This window comes from Pipra filicauda, unplaced genomic scaffold (assembly GCF_003945595.2).
Source record: "Pipra filicauda isolate LSUMZ 115617 unplaced genomic scaffold, ASM394559v2 scaffold689_size176454_pilon, whole genome shotgun sequence".
NCBI lineage: Eukaryota > Metazoa > Chordata > Aves > Passeriformes > Pipridae > Pipra > Pipra filicauda.
The window spans coordinates 33,539-54,027 of NW_024104852.1; the positions used below are offsets into that span (position 1 = coordinate 33,539).

At 52.5% G+C, this 20,489-nt stretch overlaps 2 protein-coding genes and 1 non-coding gene across 5 annotated transcripts in view; 2 read left to right on the forward strand and 1 right to left on the reverse strand.

Annotated features, from left to right (window-relative positions):
• The window catches only part of LRSAM1 (leucine rich repeat and sterile alpha motif containing 1), a 30,039-nt gene extending 18,154 nt beyond the window's left edge, over window positions 1-11,885 (reverse strand). For all 3 annotated transcript variants that reach the window (XM_039388789.1, XM_039388788.1, XM_027746845.2), the window contains exons 1-8: window positions 11,730-11,885; window positions 7,617-7,796; window positions 5,959-6,015; window positions 4,452-4,496; window positions 3,915-3,992; window positions 3,038-3,106; window positions 2,146-2,230; window positions 584-705 (exon numbers count right to left, since the gene is read on the reverse strand). In XM_039388789.1, the coding sequence (XP_039244723.1) occupies window positions 584-705; window positions 2,146-2,230; window positions 3,038-3,106; window positions 3,915-3,992; window positions 4,452-4,496; window positions 5,959-6,015; window positions 7,617-7,688 (528 nt within the window). In that variant the 5' untranslated portion in view covers window positions 7,689-7,796; window positions 11,730-11,885. The remainder of the gene's footprint in view (window positions 1-583; window positions 706-2,145; window positions 2,231-3,037; window positions 3,107-3,914; window positions 3,993-4,451; window positions 4,497-5,958; window positions 6,016-7,616; window positions 7,797-11,729) is intronic.
• A 2,330-nt stretch (window positions 11,886-14,215) lies between these two features.
• On the forward strand, window positions 14,216-17,593 carry RPL12 (ribosomal protein L12). The gene is made up of 7 exons (XM_027746854.2): window positions 14,216-14,324; window positions 14,410-14,483; window positions 15,039-15,137; window positions 15,864-15,945; window positions 16,535-16,621; window positions 17,303-17,415; window positions 17,498-17,593. The coding sequence occupies exons 1-7, from the start codon at window positions 14,288-14,290 to the stop codon at window positions 17,501-17,503; spliced, it is 498 nt and encodes a 165-aa protein (XP_027602655.1). The 5' UTR covers window positions 14,216-14,287; the 3' UTR covers window positions 17,504-17,593.
• LOC114001594 lies at window positions 15,579-15,706 on the forward strand. The gene has a single exon (XR_003545612.1). It is a non-coding gene; the product is annotated as a small nucleolar RNA SNORA65 (small nucleolar RNA).
• Window positions 17,594-20,489: the final 2,896 nt, after the last annotated feature.

A 20,489-nucleotide genomic window follows, 5' to 3' on the forward strand; every position in this document is an offset into this window, starting at 1 on the left:
GGGGAAGGGTGTTGAATTATGGAAATCCAGTGGATCCTTGACCTTGCCTGTTTGGCAGAAACTCCCTGGGCTAAACCCTGTGGCCAGTTAGCACTTAAATACTGGGGGTTTAATGTGCAGTAGTTATGATGCCTTTCCTGCTGTGGTCCAGGTTCTGCAGGATCCTAGGGTGCTTTGCAGGGATGGAGTGTTGTCCTCTCACAGCTCTTCAGGGCACAGCTTCACTTTGCTCACTGTCTGGTGAGTGCTGGGGCAAAGTCCAGATCCCCTGTGCCCCCACTGAGCCCCTCCCTCCACTGCCCTTGTGTCCGTGGGATGGCTCAGCTCCCTCTGGTACTGAGGGTGGCCTGGGCTGTGTTTTGGTTCTCACCAGACCAGCTCAGCTGACTCATGCCAGGGTCTCACAGCAGTTCCTGCTGATGGTGGTTGGACTTTCCCCGTGTGTCCCACAGCCATTCCCCACCCCCTGCCCAGACACCTCCCCGGGCTCTCCTCCCTCTGCCATGGCATGGCAGCACCCCTGGAGGGCAGCAGCAAGGGAGGGAGGGGACAGACAGACAGACAGGCAGGGCTGGCTGGGTACCTGCAGGGTCCTGACGTGGGCCAGCACCCGGGGCAGCTCCTGCAGCACATTCCCACTGACGTCCAGGGAGCGCAGGCTCCGCAGGCCACTCACTGTGCCAGGCAGCTCCTTCAGCTTGTTCCCTGGAGAGAGAGAAACCCACTTGGGAACATGTGGCCTGTCCAAAGCAGCACCCAGCAGGTTCCTCTGCTGGAACACCAAACCATAACCACACACATGGCTCGTTTCTGCAGGGACAGGGTTGTCCTGGGTCACACAGGGACCCCAAAAGAGCTGTCCTGGGTCACACAGGGACCCCAAAAGAGCTGTCATGGGTCACACAGGGACCCCAAAAGAGATCTCATGGGTCACACAGGGACCCCAAGAGATCTCATGGGTCACACAGGGACCCCAAAAGAGATCTCATGGGTCACACAGGGACCCCAAAAGAGATCTCATGGGTCACACAGGGACCCCAAAAGAGATCTCATGGGTCACACAAGGACTCCAAAGGAGCTGTCACGGGTCACACAAGGACTCCATAGGCTGCCACTGCCCACCAAGGCAAATGGGGATCCAAATCTACTCGCTCACAGCCCCAGTGCACAGGTCCAGCTCATACCAAAACGACCTCCTCAGCTGAGGACGTGCTGCAGGCTGGGTCTGTGCTCTTTATCAGGAGAATATTTGTAACATGGAGTCTTCTCCCCTTTGGTGCAAGTCCCAGAGATGGGAGGAAGGGGACTGAGTGTGGGACTGCACAGCCAGGGCTCAGAGCTCAGGTGCTGCAATGCCCTGAGCTGCCCTTCCAAGTTCCTCACCCTTCATTTCCCTCCCTGTTTCAGCAACAGCTCCCTGTAACAAAGTCTTTTTCTCCCAAATTTATGGCACAGCATAGCTGGAAAATGCCCAGGAGTCTGGAAAAGAGGTGTGGCCTTTGTGCTAGGGCTGTGCAAACCTGGTGGGCTGCACAGGCTCACAGGACCCAGCTCCAGGTGCTGGTGGACTCAGCTGTAATTCAGTTTATCCAGCTGGCTGCTCTGCTTGCTCTACTGAAGGGCTTCTGCCAAAAGCTGCTGCTTTTCTTACACCTGAATCTGCACAGAGTGCAGATTAGGTTGGTCTAAATCAAAATCAAAAGGGGGACAAGCCCCTCTTGCAGGGCCCACACAGCACTCCCAGCTCAAGGTGGGCCCCTGCTCCTGGAGGAAAACGTGTGTCTCCAGCCCTCCCAACATTCCTGATTGCAGGAATGAGGCACCCAGGGCTCTGAAACTCTGCCTACATGCAGGAACTCCAGGGAGCTCTGAGCTGCTGGGATTGGGTTGGGATGACCCAACCACCTCTCCTTTGAGAAGAGGTTGGATGAAAACATCCTACAGACCAGGGCTGAGCCATTTTCTGCCTACATGATTCTTCCTGCCTTGCCAACTATTTGAATTCAACCCTTCCTTGTGTCCTTCCTCAGCAATCAGAGTGGAAAACATGTGGTGGCTGAAAGGAATAATTGCTACTGCAGCTCAACACGACCCAGATAGGAACTGGTGCCTTGCCCAGAGCACTGCTGGAATCCCGAGCCATACCTTTCACATTGAGGAGCTGGAGCTGGGTAAGGTCTCCTATAGATTGTGGAAGGCTTTTTAAAAGATTCCTTTCAAGGTTTAGGACCTAAGGTATTAACAGAAAAGATTTTCAAGACATTCTTCAGACAGGTCTCAGCTCTTCTACACACCCATGCTGCTGGGACTACTCTCAGCCCCAGGACAACCTGAAATTGGTTTTAGACAACACTTTATGGGTTAAAAAAATGTATTGTTCACAAACCCTGGATACAGGGTTTGTCAGGCTACCAAAGGCAGTGAGACCCTATTCACCACCACCATCTGGTACTGAATCCAGCTGCAGGAACTGGGACTGTCCAGGGCAGCACTCCCCAACTCCAGCTCCCACAGGGGAGCAGGGCCTGAACTTCAAGCTGCCCCCCAAGCACAGAGACCCTCACTGTGCACCGAGACACACTGCTCTGAGTCCTCAGCACAACCACACCAGGGAGAACGGCAAAACCTGGATATTCTGGGAAATCAGTGGGACTGGAAGCTGGAGCTCTGCTTGGAGCATCTCAGAGCATCTGCTTGGCAGTGTGAGCCACCTGGGCTGACAGGCCTTGCACCAACCTGGGACTACATAACCCACTGCTCTTCTTCTGCTCTTTTCCTGCCTTTCCCCTGCTCTTTCTTGTCCTTCTCCTGCTCTTCTCCTGCTCTTTTCCTGTTTCCTGCTCTCCCTCCAACAAGCCAGTTCAACAGCAACAGTCAAGTTTCTGTGATAGATCCAGCAATGGTGAGATAGATCTGACAACATGGCACCATCATTTAAGTTGTTGTTAATTATAAACCAAAGAGCAGCAACCCCATATCCCTGCTGTCCCAAAACATGCCCTGAGCCACACTTGGGATGCAGCTGCCAATCTTTTACCTGAAGAGCTGTGAGCTGACCAATATCAGCAGGAAGCGACGTCAGCTGGTTATTATGAAGGTCTAGAACCTGGAAGAGGAGATGATTTCAGCACACAAGGCTGGGAACAGAAGTCATGGTGCCAGAATGAAAGCTCATGCATTATCTAGCAATGAAAATTCCTTTGCTTCCAGTGGGGCTTTGAAAAGCAGCTTGAGTTTTCCAGGAGACATGGGTACTTAATTCCTGGGGGTCTTCTGGAAACTCAAGGGAGGGCAGTGACACTGAGGGGGCTGTTCCACAAAACTGGATGAGCCAACTGGATAAATGACCCCAGGGAACCAGCCTGCCAGCAGGAATTTCTGCAGGATCAATGAGCTGAACTGCTCCCTGGAAGCTGAACTGCTCCAACACCAGCACAGGGAGAGGGCAGGACTAGGCCTGCAGTCCTCCCTCCCTCCATGGGGAGAGGAGCTGCTGGAATGACTCTGCCTCCTGGGGAATCACAGAGGGTGGTGGAGCTGAGAGCCCTCAGTGCCTGTATGACAGGTACTGTGACACAGCCCTGTCACACCCCATCGCCCATCCCAGCTTCCTTCACATCCCAGCGATCCATCAGGGCAGGAGAGAGATGGATCTACCCCACAACACACTCAGCTCTGCCTGAGAGGCTGCTGAGGGGGGAACTGTGGGATCTGGAAGAGGATAAATGAGTCCTGGGAACACAAACCACTCAGTGACTGCTGTCTCTCTACCTGGAAAGGGCGGGTTTCACACCTTGGTACTGATTCTTGGCCAGACCCTCCATCCAGAAGGGATTTATTTGGGCTGGTGTGTTTTAAAGCACTGGAATGCACAGAAAACAGGCTGCAGATTAAGTGTTAAGAATCACAGTTACCTTCACAGTGATGAGACTCAGGAGGCTGCAGGACTTTGGAACTAAAGATGTCAGATTATTTGTGTGAATAATCAGCACCTGGGGGGGGAAAAACCCCAAGGGCACATAAGCACAAGGGACACTGCTGTCCAGAACAAGCACATTTGCTGAGATTTAACTGTGGAGGCTGGGTGAGAGCTCAATATCTTGTTCAGTATCATAGAAAATATTGAAGTAGGAAATGGTTTGTCAGAAAAGTTCAAACATTTTACAAGAGATCTAAACCAGAGCCTTGTTCCTTGTATGAGAAATACCATCAGACAGGCTAAGACAGGAACAACCACCACCTTTCCTGCCAGGAGTTAGCTCTGGAGAACACAGACAGGATTATCCTGACCCAAACTGCTCTCTGTGTGGTATCACACAGGTGGACAAATTCATTACAAGCAAACTTCTTGTGCAGCAACATAAAACAACCACATGCAGTCGTTTCCAACACTACAGTAATACCCAAGCATAATAACAGAATTATTTAACAATTTCTGATTGCAACATTACCTTTTTTTGCAAGACTTTACAAGTGGCAAAGGCCCCATAAGGAACCTAAAAACAATTAAAAAATAGCCAGGTCAGACTTCTCTCTTAAGCACTTCTGCAGTGCCCACCTGTAAAGTGTGAATACATTTAGTGAAACCACAAGTGATACTTAAAATTACTGGTGGCCCAGCATGCCAGTACTTCCCAGATAACTTCCATTTAAGCTTCCAATGGCTCTCCATGACACAGCAGTGTCACAGAACAGGCTGAGGCTTGGGCAGGAGTTCCATGATTTAATATCTGATGACTCAAGAGCTCAGATAAACGTTCAGTTAGTCATCACATAAATATATTCTGTGGTTCTGCAACCTCAAAACCACTCTGGGGCTGAAAGAGAAAGGTGAGCACAGGGCAGCACTGAGTGTCCCTGATGTGCCAGGCTCTGCAGGAGAGGGCAGGGACAAAAGGGAGGTGCCAGGCACAGCTGAGCAGCACCAGCCAAACTCCTGTCCACGGTTCATTTTAAGACAAAACTGATGTTTCACTTCATTTATTGAAACAGCAAAGGACAGAATGAAACAGCAAGGCAGGGTTTTATGGTACCAATCCAAAAGGAGCTGCTGGGGATCCCAGAGCAGCTGCAGCCATGAGTGGAGCTGGTGGGTAGATCCTCTGGCCCTGCTACACCCAGAGAGGCTGCCAGACTGTCCCACAGCCTGCAAACCTGCACACAAGGTGCTGTTGGCTTCTGAGCTTGGAACAAAACACCCTGAAGTCTCAGCAAAGCCATTTCCCACTGCAGAGCAGACAGCTCTCCTCTCCAAGAGGAGAGCTCTCCCCACAAAGAGCAGCACAACACCCATTAACTTGCTTGGCAAAGCTCTCCCCTTCCAAAAGGCTATCAACATTTTAGAAACATGAGATAATGAATAAAAATTGGAAGTGAAATAGAAAGGGGCTTCTGGCCTGGTTGCCAGCAGGGAAAGCTGTGTGTGCTGGGAGTGCCTGGCACTCTGTCACTGCCCACCCACACACAGCACACAGACTGCTCCTCACTGAGTTGGGTGTCATAAAAGAAGCCAAGCTGGAAGTGAGATTTCCATCCTTAACCAGCTGGGATTTTCACTGATACAGAAAAATAACCATGGGTGGCAGACTGTGCAGCTCTAAGATTAGAAACAGTCAGCCTCTGGCAAACAAATTCCCTCAGGACCAGCAAAATTAGGCCATGAGGTCCCAAACTGGGGTCCTACCAAGTTACTGGGGGAGGGTATGAGGCCACTCTGCCCTTCTCACCCTGTCAAATGCAAAAGGATTCCCAGGACAGAAATGGTGTTGAAGCATCAGGCAGGACAGGCAAACTCCCACCAAAAATGGGGAAGAAGCCCCCAGCTGAAAGCCAGAGGTGAGGAGACAGAGGAAAAGGTGGCCCAGTAACAGGTTCTGTCTGGAGGCTCACAGACATGACACCACATCTGACAGAAGGATCAGAGCTGTGACTTAATGCTGGAAGCTGTAGAGAACATACCTCTGAGAGTTCACATCCGGATATGTCAAGGGTGTCATCAGCACCAGCTTCTTTTGCCTGGAGAGGGAAGACACACATCCAGAGAATTAGACCATGCAGGAACACATGACCTCTTGCTGCATCCTGCAATTCTCATTGCCCAGAGAGGTTGTGTATTCCCATCCCTGGAAGTGTCCAAGGCCAGATTGGATGAGGCTTGGAGCAACCTGGGCTAGTGGAAGGTGTCCCTGCCCATGGCAGGGGGTGGAACTGGATGATCTTTAAGGTTCCTGTCAGCTCTTCTGTGATTCTGTGACTCTGTTCCAAAGTGATTTTCCATGTTCAACCACATCCAATGCAGCTGCTAATGGTGACAAACCTGGACAGACTCACTGTGAGCATCTCTGCAACTATTTTCTTAAATAAAAGGTACTGCACAAGGCAATAAAACCTACTTGTGTTTGTGCCTCTGATAAGTCTTCAGAACTGGACATCCTGACCCTGAACTAAGCACATGCAACACAGAACTAATCCTAGGACAGGACAGGTAAACCACCCCTCCCCAGAAACCCTCCAGCTGAATGAATTCAGTAAACTTGTGTCATTATTGGTACATGACCATGCTTGCTTTTCCAAGACACTTCACAGACAGCCAACCTGAAGTTTCTAAATTCTAAAATACTTTGGGATAGAGCACAGCATAGAATCATGGAACTGTTAAGGTTGAAAAAGCCCTCCAAGATCACTAAGTCCAACCATTCCCTCAGCACTGCCAAGGCCACCACTAACCCAGGTCCCCAGGTGCCACATCCACACGGCTTTTAAACCCCTCCAGGGATGGGGACTCCAGCACTGCCCTGGGCATGAAGAAATTTTCCCTGATGTCCAACCTGACCCTCCCCTGGCACAACTTGAGGCCATTTCCTCTCCTCCTGTCCCTTGTTCCCTGGGAGCAGAGCCCCCCTCGGCTCCTCCCTCCTGTCAGGGAGTTGCAGAGAGTGAGGAGGTCCCCCCTGAGCCTCCTTTTCTCCAGGCTGAGCCCCCCCAGCTCCCTCAGCTGCTCCTGGTGCTCCAGGAGACCCCCCTGGTCCACAGCTCCCAGGGCAGAGAAGGTGAAATAACCCAAAAGCAGATTTCCATCAGAAACCAACTGCAAACCCAGGGCTGCTGCTGGACTGTTCTGCCACCCTCACTGGCACAACAGAACCTGCTGAGGATCCACACAGAGGACCCTGGGGAAATCCTAGTCCAGGAAAACAAAGAGCAAATCTAACAAGTTGATCCTCTGAGTGACAGGAAGATATGAAATAGTAATGAGAAGCAAAAGAGGGGCACAAGGAAAGGCTGGATGATGGGAAAGGGGATGTCACAGGTTCCCTGGAAGGAAAAGCAAACTGGGAGATCTGTGAGGGCAAAGGGGCATGGAGGAGTGCTGGGGGTCCCATCTGTGGGCTGGCAGGAGGTGGGGTGGGGGGGAGGATGTCCCATGGAAATGGGAGGGCAAAGGGAGACAGGAAGGCAGGAATTCCCTGATGTACATTAAGAAGAGGACCTTGGTGAGAAGGAAAACTGTCTGGGTGAGATCAGGAACACGGTTCCTGGTAACACAGGGGACATGCCAAGCCCCCTGGCACCCAGGCCCAGACCCAGGGCACAGAAGTGAGCCTGGCACTGCTCACCAGGCACAGTTGGTACTCAAGGCGCTTCCGGGCGTCATCGCTGGGTTTCTTCTTGCGGGAGAAGAGCGGCATCCTCGGCTCTGGCTGTGGCTCTGCCCCCAGACAGGGATCAGGGCAGAGACAGGCTGAGCAATCCTGCAGTCTGTGTGTGCTGGGGAGCCCGGGCTGCACAGCTGGGCTCTAACAAGGGGGGAAACAAGAGAAAAGAAAAGAATCAGTGTCTCGGGAATTGTCCCTGTTTTAGCCCTTCTCTGGCTGGGTCCAACAGGAACCTCCACGGGGAAGTGTTCACATGAGCCACCAAAGCACTGCTGTCGATTGTCTGGGTCATCCCTGTGCAATATCCACTGAGTCAAGCTGGAACAGGTACAGAGAAAGGCTACTGAGGGATCAGGGAAATGCAGGGGCCACTCCAGATGTAACTGTAGCAAAAAAAACCCCTATTTGAACTCAAAGTCAATTCTGGCACAATAAGAAGGAACTATAAAATTTTCTAGAATAAAATTAGGCTAAAAATGTGAAAAAACTGACAGCAACAGAGCTGCCTTCCCCTTCCAGGGCAGGTGAGAATAAACAAGATCCTGATGCAGTTCAAAATACAGGCACTTGCTGAGTGCTGGGTCCGGCAGAGCCTCCCCTGACACGTCACAGCCCATCCCAGCCACTTCCCAGGACATCAGGGGAGCAGAATTGGGATGCCCAAGATGGACTTTGCTTCTCAGCTTTAGGAACTGCCTCAAGTTAACAAAAGCTTGGCTCATTTGCTTTCTAGGCAGCAGCAGAATCACCCAGGAACACCTTTCCCATTTTAGTCACACAGAGAGATGAAAAGGTTCTGCTTTTAACACCCAACAGTGTTAAAGTCAGATTTTCAATAGGTTTATAAAGCCAAATCCATTTCCAATAGTCTGACAACTGCCTGCAGAGCTGAAAGAACCCAGCTTCAGCAAAATTCTGACTACAGAGCTGACCACAGCTGCCCCCCTGGGCACTGCAGAGCTTCTCCCAGGATGGACGTGTCCAGGGCAGATTGCTCCATCCTCAAGCCAGAATCCAGGACTGGGAGCAAAGGGTCCAGCTGGTTCAAGGGTAAAGGGAGGAGAAGCTGAAGCTGAGAGAGGAGAGTGGGCCCAGGAAGGGCCCTGGTGGAACTGGGAGTGCAGGTGGGTGAAGGGGAACAGAGCCCAGGCAGCTCTGGGACAGGACTTACCCAGCATGGAGAAAAAGGGAATTGTTGGCAGATTTTGAGGGAAGGGCTAGACAAGGGAGATCAGCTGGGAATGAGATGGCACCAGCTGGGATGTTGGGAAAAGAGGTGAGGAATAAAATCAAAGATAAAAAGGGGTTTATCTGAGGCTGCACCAGAGCAGGGGGTGAAAAATGGGCAATGCAGAAAGAGCCTGAGCTGGGGCTGCAGGAGAACAGGGGACCTGACACAGCTGGGATGGGTCTGGTGTGGAGATAAGGCTGGGATGAGAGAAGAGCAGAAGGGCAACAGTGAGGTTGGAGACCTGCAGGGTGTGGGTGAGAAGCCTTGGATTGCTGGAGGAGCCCAAGGAGCCCTGCCCAGCTCTGCCTGGCAAAGGGGGGAGTCCAGGCAGGGCTCCAGCTGCCCAAAGCCCTCACTGAGACACACACTGGGAACTCTGCACTCAAGTTTCACTTTGCAATGACTTTTTTAAACACTGTTAATAATCATATAAATCATCTAATCATATAAAAGAGTCACTCCTTCCTCAGTTCAGCACTAACTGGCACAGTGAGCTCATGTTGCACATAAAGAGCTGGTTCTTTGCCAGCTCTGTGCCTGCAAACTGGTCCCAAACTCCACTGAAAAGCAGGTACCCACAGGATCCAGCCAGGAACGTTCCTTGTATAGGGAGAGCTCTGCCAAAAACTGCCCAGAGCTTTATGGAGATAAATCCTTTGTGTAAAGGTAAAAACATCCCTTCAGTCCACTCATCCAGGTTTCACTCCAGAAACAAGGAGGCAAAGCCATCCTGAGTCACTGTCCTGCTGTCACAGCTCTCACTGGAACAAGCCACGAGCCACAGCACAAAGTGGTTACAAACAAACTCATTCTGTGTGTTGGAATCACACTCCAGCAGTTCCATGGCTCTTCCCCTGCCATCTCAGTTCCTGCCTTTTGAACCACTTCAGGCTGTTGAAATGCTCCTCAGACTCAGCTCCTCTCAGGAGGGGAGGGAAGAGCCAAAATTCAGAGGGCTGAGCAGGAGGGGAAGTCGATTGTCAGGAGCTACAGGTGGGAAATGCAGGACAGCAATGAAGGGCCACAGCCACAGGTCAGACATCACAGACAGAAACAAAAGGAGGTTTAAAGATGAAAAGCAGAAGGACAAAGTGCCTCCAGCAAGAAATCCTTGACTTTACTAAACGTGTCCAAGTCTTTACTGAGGATTTCTGCATCCCCTTGTCCCACCTCACCTTCCTGTGTTCCAGACAGACATTATTAGTCATGGGGATAGTGGGAAATCATCAGTTTTCACCCAAGGAAACAGATAAAGACATGAAGACACTGATCAGGAAAAGAATCCTATTAAGGGTCAAAAGATGAAGTATCAGAGACTGTTAAACGGACTGAGCAGCTTTTAAATGTCAAAACTTGCCATAAAATATTTAAAAGTGAAAAGCAGAAGGACAAGGTGCCTGCAGCAAGATATTCCTGACCTTGCTCAACATGTTCATCATGTCTTTGCTGAGCATTTGTGCATCCCCTTGACCCACCTCACCTTCCTCTGTTCCAGACAGACATTGTCAGTCATGGGGATAGTGGGAAATCACGAGTTTTCACCTTCATCAAGACATGAAGGCTGAAGGGCAGACACTGAACAGGAAAAGAATCCTATCAGGGGTCAAAAGATGAAGCATCAGAGACTTGTTAAATGGACTGAGCAGCTTTTAAATGTCAAAACCTCCCACAAAAGATTTAAAGATGGGAAAGCAGAAGGACAAGGTGCCTGCAGCAAGATATCCTGACTTTGCTGAACATGTTCAAATCTTTGCTGAGGATTTCTGCATCCCTTTGTCCTCTGTTCCAGACAGACATTGTCAGTCATGGGGATAGTGGGAAATCACAAGTTTTTACCTTCATAAAGACATGAAGGCTGAAGGGCAGACACTGAACAGGAAAAGAACCCCTGGTCAAAAGATGAAGGACCAGAGACTTGTTAAATGGATTCAGCAGCTTTTAAATGTCAGAACCTGCCTTAAAAAACACAAGTCAAACCCGCAGAGAGCAAAGCTGTGCCAGCAGTGACAGTGCCTGTGTGTGCTCAACTGACCAGCACCAATCCTGAGTGAGAGCAGCACCCACTCAACAGCAGTTTTTATTTATTAAGCTCCTGAAAGAATTGTCTGTAAGTGCCTGGGACAGGCAGGGAGCACCCAGGGATACCAAATCCTGCATCCCCATAGGAGCCAGGGCTGGTCTGTGCAGCCACACACACTCACAGGGTGAGAAAGGGCCCAGGAATGTCCACTGGGTGTTCCCCAATCCCTGCAGCTGTTTGGGTGGTGGCAGCAAGAGAAAACCAAACCCCTAATTTTACAAACAAATGTCATCAAAACAAAGCAGCAAAATGGCTCTGTAAGAACAAACCCCCATTTTTAAAACATTCTGGACATCATAAAAGCAGCACAGCACTGCAGCAGACAAGATGAGGGCGTGGAAGGAAGAGATGCTTTATTTCATCTGGGAAATACATTCAGGAGCAGAGCAGTGAGGCAGGGCCTGGATCTGGGAGGTTCTGCCTGGCCATGGGGACAGAGCTGTCACCAGACACCTCCAGGCTGGCCTGGCTCCCTGACAGGGAGGTCATCAAGCATCCAGCAGTGACAGGAGCCAGCCCTGCAGGGCCTGGAACAGGCACGGGGGGGAACCGCAGCTTTTAACTCCCTGTCCTGCAACACGGGAGTGTTGGTTCTTTGTGCTGGGGCTGCCACCAGAGCTGTGCCACCCCTGCCACGGCCCGTCCCTGCCAGGGGCCTCCCTGAAACGAATCTCTCGTCTTCACCAGTCCTTCCTTTCCCACATTATCACTATTCCTCTTCTCCTCTTTAGGGGTCCCCGCAGGGTTCCCCTCCCAGGCTCACAGCGCTTCCAGGGGCTACCCGTGGTCCTCCTCGTCTTCTTCACCCTTTTATCAGCCACAACGGCGCCGTTCTGTGCCCGAGGGCCCAGAACCTCGGAAAGACGAAGGGCTGAGTGGGCCCTGCCGGGATTTGGGTTCGTGGCCCTCGGGCAGCGGCCCAACACCTGGGGAAAGGTGTGACAGTCAGCGAGGGCAAACACCGCGCGGCTCCGGGCACGACTCGCTCCCGAGGAGCGTCACCGAGCTACAGTGCCCGTGCTCGCCCCCCCGGGAGCCCGGGGCCGCCCCGGGGATCCCGTCCCGAGTGTCCCGCCCGGGTCTCCCCCCTCAGTCCACTCACCGCTCGCCGCCGCCATCTTGAGACACCGCCAGGTCACATGATCACCTGCCCGCGGGCACCGAGACGCGCGGCCTGAGCGCCTCGCCCAGACCACAGCGCTCTGCCTCCGGCTCTCGCGCGCCCCCAGCAGGCCGGAGGACCGCCCCGCCCTGTCACAAGATACCGAAATTATTTGGGATTGGAAAAGATCTCCAAGATCATCGAGTCCAACCTGTGCCCGATCCCCACCTTGTCACCCGGCCCAGACCACTGAGTGCCACGGCCAGTCGTTCCTTGGACACCTGCAGGAGTGGGGACTCCACCACCTCCCTGGGCAGCCCCTGCCAGTGCCTGACCACCCTTTCCATGAGGAAATTTTCCCTGATGTCCAACCTGGCCCTCCCCTGGCACAGCTCGAGGCCGTTTCCTCTCATCTTTTCCCTTGTTCCCTGGGAGCAGAGCCCAAAACCCCCCCGGCTCCCCCCTCCTGTCAGGGGGTTGCAGAGCCAGAAGGTCCCCCCTGAGCCTCCTTTGCTCCAGGCTGAGCCCCCCCAGCTCCCTCAGCCCCTCCTGCTGCTCCAGCCCCTTCCCAGCTCCGTTCCCTTCCCTGCACACGCTCCAGCCCCTCAAGGTCTTTCCAGAACTGAGTGGCCTAAAACTGGGCACAGGACTTGAGGTGCCCCAGCAGTGCCAGCACAGCAGACTATCAAAACTTTTTACTATTTATACATTTTAGCAAACAAACGAATTAGTGTTCACTGGCTACAAGTTACATAGTTCTTTAATTAATTAGTATTCTCTCTTCATTAATTATTCTCTCTTCTCATGCTAATTAGTCCCCTGCTCAGTGTTTCTCTTCTTTAGGATCAGGGGGTTTCTCGATGGGTGGTCAGGATCTGCCCCTGTTGGAGCTGATTTCAGCGCAGTTGCTCAGTTGGCTTTATTAGTTTCTACCTTATCTTGGGAGTTCTACCACAAGTCCTTATGGCCTGTAAATCCTGCATTCTTTGTGCCCACTATCAGTGGTACATCCCTCTCCGCAAGCTTTCGCCTTCCCCTGGCTCTGAGATCACTGAAGCATGTCCAGCCCTAAACTCAACAGAGCAATTCTACCAACAAGTAACTTATTTTTCTAACACCTGGACATCACTCAGAGCTTGTTGAGCTGCTGTTTCAGAAATCACATCACCCTTCTGGTTGATTAGGATTGAAAGCTACAAAGACCAAACATCAAAGAACAGCCTTTCTTAAGAAAATTTTTATATATTCCACATTTTGCAATGATGAGGGGCCTAGAACTGCCCCCAGGATTGGAAGGGGGGCCCCACCAGTGCCCAGCACAGGGGGACAGGCACTGCCCTGGCCCTGCTGCCAGACCATGGCTGGTACAATCCAGGGGCCATTGGCCTTCTTGCCCACCTGGGCACACCTGGGCTCATGTTCAACCAGCACCCCCAGGGCCTTTCCCAGTGGGCAGATTTCCAGCCACTCTTCCCCAGGACTGGAGCCTTGTGTGGGATTGTTGTAACCCAAGTGCAGGACCTGGCACTTGGCCTATTGACCCTCATACAATTGGTCTTGGCCCATCCATCTACCTATATATCGTCTATCAATCCATTTATCTACCTATATATCATCTATCTATCCATCCATCCATCCGCCCATCTATCTAATCTACCTATGTCAATATCTCTATATATCTTTATCCATATGTCTATATATATATATCTACCCATATCTCTCTATTTGTATCTATACCTCTATCTTTCTATCTCTCAGTATATTTCTACCTATCTCTATGTTTCTGTCTCTATATTTATATATCTGTATATCTCTATCTAAATCTCTATATATCTCTATGTATCCATATCTATCCATATCTATTTATATCTATTTCTTTTTCTATATTTATACATCTTTATATCTCTATCTCTATAGATCCGTATCTATATCTCTATTTCTGTCTTCGTATTTATATCTCTCTAAATCTCTATCCATATCTCCCTATATCTCTATTTATATCTATTTCTGTCTCTATTTATATATTTATATCTATCCAGAGCCGTACAAACTCCAGCTCTCGCGAGATCTCGGCACATGTACACGCGCTCTGGATCTCTCGCGAGATCTTAGCAGGTATATATTCGTCTCGCGGACCACAGACTTTCTTTCATCGCCCCTGCAGGCCCGAGTCCACATCGCCCTCCATCCGCCTCCATCCCGGCCCACCCCGCGCCGCGATGCCGCCCAAGTTCGACCCCAACGAGATCAAAGTCGGTACGAGCCGGGCGGGGGGGTTCGGGAGGCGGCCGGGGCGGTGGCGGGGCCCGCGGGCGCGGCTGACGCGGCGCTGTCCCCGCAGTGTATCTGCGCTGCACCGGAGGGGAGGTCGGAGCCACCTCCGCGCTCGCCCCCAAGATCGGACCCCTGGGGCTGGTAGGTACCGGGGACGGGGGACTGAGGGCGTGGGAAACGTGTTCAGAGGGCGGGGGGACGGTGGAAAGCGTGTCCGGGGGGGATAAGCGTGTCCCCGGGGGGAGGGAAACGCATCCCGGAGTGGGCGGTGGGAAGCGTGTTCCTGGGGGGATAAACTTGTCCTAGCGGGTGTTGGGGGAGTGGGAAATGTGTCCCCGGGGATGGAGGGGGCTGGGCAGTGTGTCCAGAGGGGAAATAAGTGTTCCTGGGAGAGAGAGTGGGAAGCGTGTCCCTGGGGGATGAGGGGTTGGGAAGCAAGTCCAGAGGGGAAATCAGCGTGGCGCCGGGAAGGGCAGTGGGATGGGGCCCTGGGAAACGTGTCCGAGGGGGAAATAAGTGTATTCCCGGGAGGGGAAGGTGGGAAGCGTGTCCCGGGAAGTGCTGGGGGCGGTCCCGGAGAAAAGAGGGTGTTCAGCGACCTCACAGCAGAGCCGAGGAGCCGGGACACGCCTGGGGCGGCGCGGGGCTCTCTGGTTTAAGCCGAGCTCTGTGTGACGGCCCCGTGTCGCCCCTCAGTCCCCCAAGAAGGTGGGCGATGACATCGCCAAGGCCACGGGCGACTGGAAGGGGCTGCGGATCACGGTGAAGCTCACGATCCAGAACAGGCAAGCGCAGGTACCGAACGCCAGCGGAGGGGCCGCGTGTGCTGTGGGTGTGGAGCCCCCCCGGGCCCCCCCGCTCCAGCCACCGGCCCAAATCCCGGCAGGGTCCACTCAGCCCTTCATCCTTCCGAGGTGGATAAAATGAGTGCCACACAGGGGTGTGTGGGGGGCTTCTGGGAAGACCTTATAACGTGGGTGGGGGATGTGTGTGGAGCCAGGCTGGAGGATCCTGTCCATGGGAAGAGACCCTCATGTGCCAAAGTTCAATTTTTATCCTGCTGTCACCTTGTTTTCATGCTGCTGTTGCTTCCTGCACAGATAAATTGTTCCTTCAGCAGAACCGGCAAAAAAAACTTATTTTGAGCAACATAAAAATAAATAAAAACTCATGGAATGGAAAATAAATAATTGGGATATGTGGGAGATAAAATGAAAATAACTAATCCAGTAGCCACCTGCCACCGTGCCTGTCCTGACCTCCGTGGCTGGTACATTCCAGTGGTGAGCTGAGAGGAAGCCCCAGGCAGGAAGCAGTTCTCCCCTGGATGTGGGGAGGCCTGTGCCGAAAACCTGGGAACAGGTGCCTGCATCCCAGAAAATCTGGTGTGTGAGGGAACTAACCCAACCCACGCTGCTCTGGCAGTTAGTTTTGCTGAGCTAAATGACTGATGGATTGATTATTTTCATTAGTGTTGAAATTCTGTGTAGGATGGGGGGGAATTAATCTCTTTCCGTTTAGATAGAGGTTGTTCCTTCTGCCTCTGCTCTGATTATCAAAGCTCTGAAGGAGCCCCCTCGTGACAGGAAGAAGCAGAAGAACAGTAAGTGCTCCCCTGGCTTTGGTTCTGAATGTTTCAGGGGTAAAAGGGGGGAACACCAGTACCTTCCTCTGGGATTAGTCAGGGCAAACTGGCAAACAGGTGCCACAGGGCTGTGTCCTGAGCAGCCAGGATTCTGCTTTTCAGAAGATCACAGAATCTTGAAATCCCAGACTGGGCTGGGTTGGGAGGGACCTTAAAGCCCATCCAGTGCCACCCCCTGCCATGGACACCTCCCACTAGCCCAGGTTGCTCCAAGCCCTGTCCAACCTGGCCTTGGACACTTCCAGGGATGGGGCAGCCACAGCTTCTCTGGGTAAAACCAGGGTAAAACAGGTACCTGTACCCATCCCGTGTGTGTCCTATGGAGCCTGGTACAGCCAGAGGGGAGCTGGCAGAAAATGCCAGCTTAGGAAAGGGTTGTTGTGGGTAACTTTGTGTCACAGTCTGGGGGCAGGAGCACTGATGGCAGTCCCATTAGAGCTGGGAGCTCCCAGCTTTCCATGGGGTCAGGGCACTGGGAATGGTGCTGCTGAGGGGTTGGTGGCAGTGCCTGTGCCCAGGTGTCCTCACTGCTGCTGTCCCCTCACAGTCAAACACAGCGGGAGCGTCACCTTCGACGAGATCGTGAACATCGCGCGGCAGATGCGCCACAGGTCCCTGGCTCGGGAGCTCTCGGGTGAGTCCTGGGACTGGGAGACAGGGAGAGCTCCCTGTGCCTGCTCCAGGGGCTTGGAGTGCTCCCTCTGCCTGCTCCAGGGGCTTGGAGTGCTCCCTCTGCCTGCTCCAGGGGCTTGGAGTGCTCCCTCTGCCTGCTCCAGGGGTTTGGAGTGCTCCCTCTGCCTGCTCCAGGGGTTTGGAGTGCTCCCTCTGCCTGCTCCAGGGGTTTGGAGTGCTCCCTCTGCCTGCTCCAGGGATTTGGAGTGCTCCCTCTGCCTGCTCCAGGTGTCTGAGCCAGGTTCTGCTCCAGTTCTGTGAGGGCCCACAGCCATGTATGCTGAGCACCACAGGGACAGCCTGTGCTGGCTGGGAGCCCGAACCCCTGGGGAGGGGACAGGTACAGGTAGCACTTCCCAGTGCATTCCCTGGGAAACCAGGACATGAGAGCTGGATAAGTGACTTGCTGTCTCCTGGTGAGCTCCAGCCTGCAAACCCCCAGAGGGAGGGACAGCTGAGAGGTGTGAGGAGTTCTCTGTTACAGAATCACAGACTGGTCTGGGTTGGAAGGGACCTTAAAGCTCATCTCATTGTGCCTCCTGCCATGGGCAGGGACACCTTCCACTAGCCCAGGGTGTTCCAAGTGAGTTCTCAGATGTTTCCCTGTGCTAAAGCACTGACAAGCTGTGTGTTCCTGCTGCAGGGACCATCAAGGAGATCCTGGGCACTGCCCAGTCTGTGGGCTGCAGCATCGATGGCAGACACCCCCACGACATCATCGACGACATCAACAGCGGAGCCATCGAGTGCCCGGCTGTGAGTGCCCAGCTCTATTTGCTGCATCACATTTAATTGCTAAATGACTCCACTAATGAGCTGTGTTTGCTTCTTCCAACAGAGCTAAAGACTGCAGAAAAGGAAGTTGCTCCATGAAGGCTCCTTCAGTTTTTTGTAGCACTTTAAATACTTAATAAAAGACCCAGTTGTCTGCAAACAGTGGTGCTGGTTCAGTTTGTCCCTGTCTCGTGCTGGGAATGGCTGGAGCTGTGTTGGGAGGTTTAAGCTGGATCTCAGGAAAAGGTTCTTCCCCCAGAGGGTGGTTGGCACTGACCAGGCTCCCCAGGGCAGTGGGCACAGCCCCAAGGCTGCCAGAGCTCCAGGAGGGTTTGGACAAGGCTCTGAGGGACAGGGTGGGATTGTTGGGGTGTCTGTGCTGGGCCAGGAGCTGGACTGGATGATCCTTGGGGGTCCCTTCCAAAGTGGGAGATTTCTTTGAACCGTGTGCCTAGAGTGGCTTCACAGGCCTGTGGGGTGGAAGGGCTCTGACTGGTCCCTGTCAGAAAAGAATTCAAGGAATGGATGTGCAGTCAGCATTCCCAGGAACCACTGGAGCCAGGAATGCAGCTCCATGTACCTGGCAGTCCCTACCTTGCCTTCCAGGATGGTACTACCAGGAGGAGCCTCTGGCCCAGGTTCTGGGGGAGCAGGTTGGAATTTTTTGCTCAAAATTTTCCCCTGCCTTGAAGCAGAGGAAGTTCTGGGGTTTTTTTCCTGGTGACCAGGATGAGAACAGACATTTTTGTTCTTGAGTTGAATTTATTTTATGGTTTATTGCATCATGAGAGCTGTGAGTCTGTGTGAGGGGAATCCTGTGTTGTAAAGGGCCCAGGCTGGTGTTTCTTGTTTCCCAGTTCCTTGACTGGTGATACTGGGGGGAGCAGTACAGGCCCTCTGCACTGTGCTCTCCTGTGTGATCTCTGGAAGAAAAATGAGCCACTTAAGTGTTTCCCAGACATTCTGTAAATAAGAAATGGCCCCTAAACCCTGGCTGAGCCTCAGAACTGGTGTTGAGCAGTGAATATTCTGGCTTTTTGTGCCAGCCCGGCCTGCTCTGAGGAGCTGCTGCTCGTGGACAAGAGAAGTTTGTCCTATGAAGAACACTTTCCTGGAGGAAAGGCATCATCCCTGCTGGATGTAGAAAGGTGTCTGTGCCCATTCTGGAAGGATTGGGGCAGGGATGGAAGTGTGGCTGTTGAGAAGCACAGTGAGGAACTATCAGAAGGTTTAGCCTCACTAAAAATGCTCTGTTTTGGCAGAACTCTCAAGGAAATGTAAATGTTGTTTGGGGATCTGGTACTAGGAGGAACCTCAGTTCACCTGGAGCACTCTGAGCTGTTAAACATCTGGGAATGTTCCTGTGTATTCCAAGCTTGGTGCTTGTTGTGCTACCTGGTGTTTGACACTTGGCTCTCACAGCTGAGAGCTCTGGCTGTTACTGGGACAGCTGGAGAGGGGGTAGGACCAAAGATCCTGAGGAGATGGTGCTCTGTTCCCTCCAGAGGCTGGATTTTCCCTTGAAGCAGCACAGCACATGGATTCTTCCAGGCTGGGAAAAGCTCTGTTAGTGTTGAAGTGAAATTATTCTGAAATAAGTGCTTTAGCTGGCACTGGGATATTGTAGCAGCCCCATTACCAGCTGCTCACGATTGCAGTTTCCCTCAGCCCTAACAGGGAAAAAACCAGCAATGAATCCTAATTTAGGTCCGTTTTTGCACTGCAAAAGGGGATGAAATTCTTCCCAAGAGGCTGAGTTGTGTGTGCCTTGGTCTCAGAAAAACGTTCTGCAGGGTCTTTTCCTCCCCTGCAAAGTGGTGACGACACTTCATCAACATTTTCCTGCCAGTGTCTCTTCAGTTTTGCAAACAACTCAGTTATTCCTACAGGGAATTTACAGCTCCAGAGGAAAATGTCATGGCTGGAGCAGGACTTTAAAGGGGTGAGTGTGTTGCAGAAGGAGGAAACAAAATAGTTCTGCCACCACTTGCAGGGGGTGCAGGAGAGAGAGTGGTACCTGCACTGTCTGGGCTGCTAAAATTTCTCTCCCAGGGTCTGGATTATTGCCCAGGATCTGCAGGAAGGTGCTGGGGCAGCAGGAGGGGGGGCTGCAGGGGGGAATTGGCTGCAGGAGGGAGCAGATGGGCACCCCTGGAGCAGTGGCTGTTCCTGAAGGGTATCCAGCTGATGGGGTGTTTTCTGTTGGACCAGGCACTGCAGTTCCTCAGCAGCTGTAGGTGGTGCAGAGCAGGGGGGGGGCTGGTTTGGTGGAACTGAACTTTTGTGTTCCTGAACAGGAGGAAGGACTTTGCTGTGCAGGTGACCAAGCACTGGAGCTCAGAGAGGCTGTGGAGTCTCTGTCCCTGGAAATATTCCAAACCCCTCTGGAGAGAATCCTGAGGGAACACTCCAGGGGCCCCTGTTGAGCAGGGAGGTGGGACTGGGTGACCTCCAGTGCTCTCTTTACCCTGAACCATTCTGAAACTGCTCCAGGTTAATCCAGGAGCAAAGCTTGGGCTGCTGTCTCCCAGTCCTGCCCCGGGAATGTGTCTCGTGCTGCTTGTGAAGCATCGAACGTAGGTTGTGTTGGCAGTGGGACCCTCAGAAATCATATTTGCACGTGATTTAACACCAAACTCACAGGGCCAGCTTCCTGCCTGCTCTGCTGCTGTTAAAGCATCTACAAATGAAACAGGTAAAACATCACAAAGGTGGCTCCTGGGAAGTGGGAATTCTCCTCCCTGTCCTCGCAAGATCTAAAGTACAGGTCAGGGGCAAGGCCAGCCAAAAGGAGCTGTGAATCCCATCTGTTTCCCACCATGGTCCTGCTGTCTGGAATGTTCACTGAAGCACCAGCACTGAGCTCCCAGGGAGTTGCCAGGATCTCTGGAGCAAGGCCAGGCTGGCAGCTCCCAGGGGTGGAGGAGTTTGGGCTGCCTGGTGCCTTTATGATTCTGAGGAGATCCACTTGTGGCCTTTTCTCCTGATGAAAAGTCCCCCTGCCCTGGTGACTTGAGGACCACAGAGCCTCAAGTCTGGTTGTAGTGAAAGGAGGA

Bases quoted from the DNA above. Each gene is read 5' to 3' on its own strand.
- RPL12 (XM_027746854.2), top strand. From the start codon at position 14,288: ATGCCGCCCAAGTTCGACCCCAACGAGATCAAAGTCG. The intron at 15,138-15,863 runs GTACCGAACGCC...CTTTCCGTTTAG, and splicing joins TCCAGAACAGGCAAGCGCAG to ATAGAGGTTGTTCCTTCTGC. The intron at 16,622-17,302 runs GTGAGTCCTGGG...TTCCTGCTGCAG, and splicing joins CCTGGCTCGGGAGCTCTCGG to GGACCATCAAGGAGATCCTG.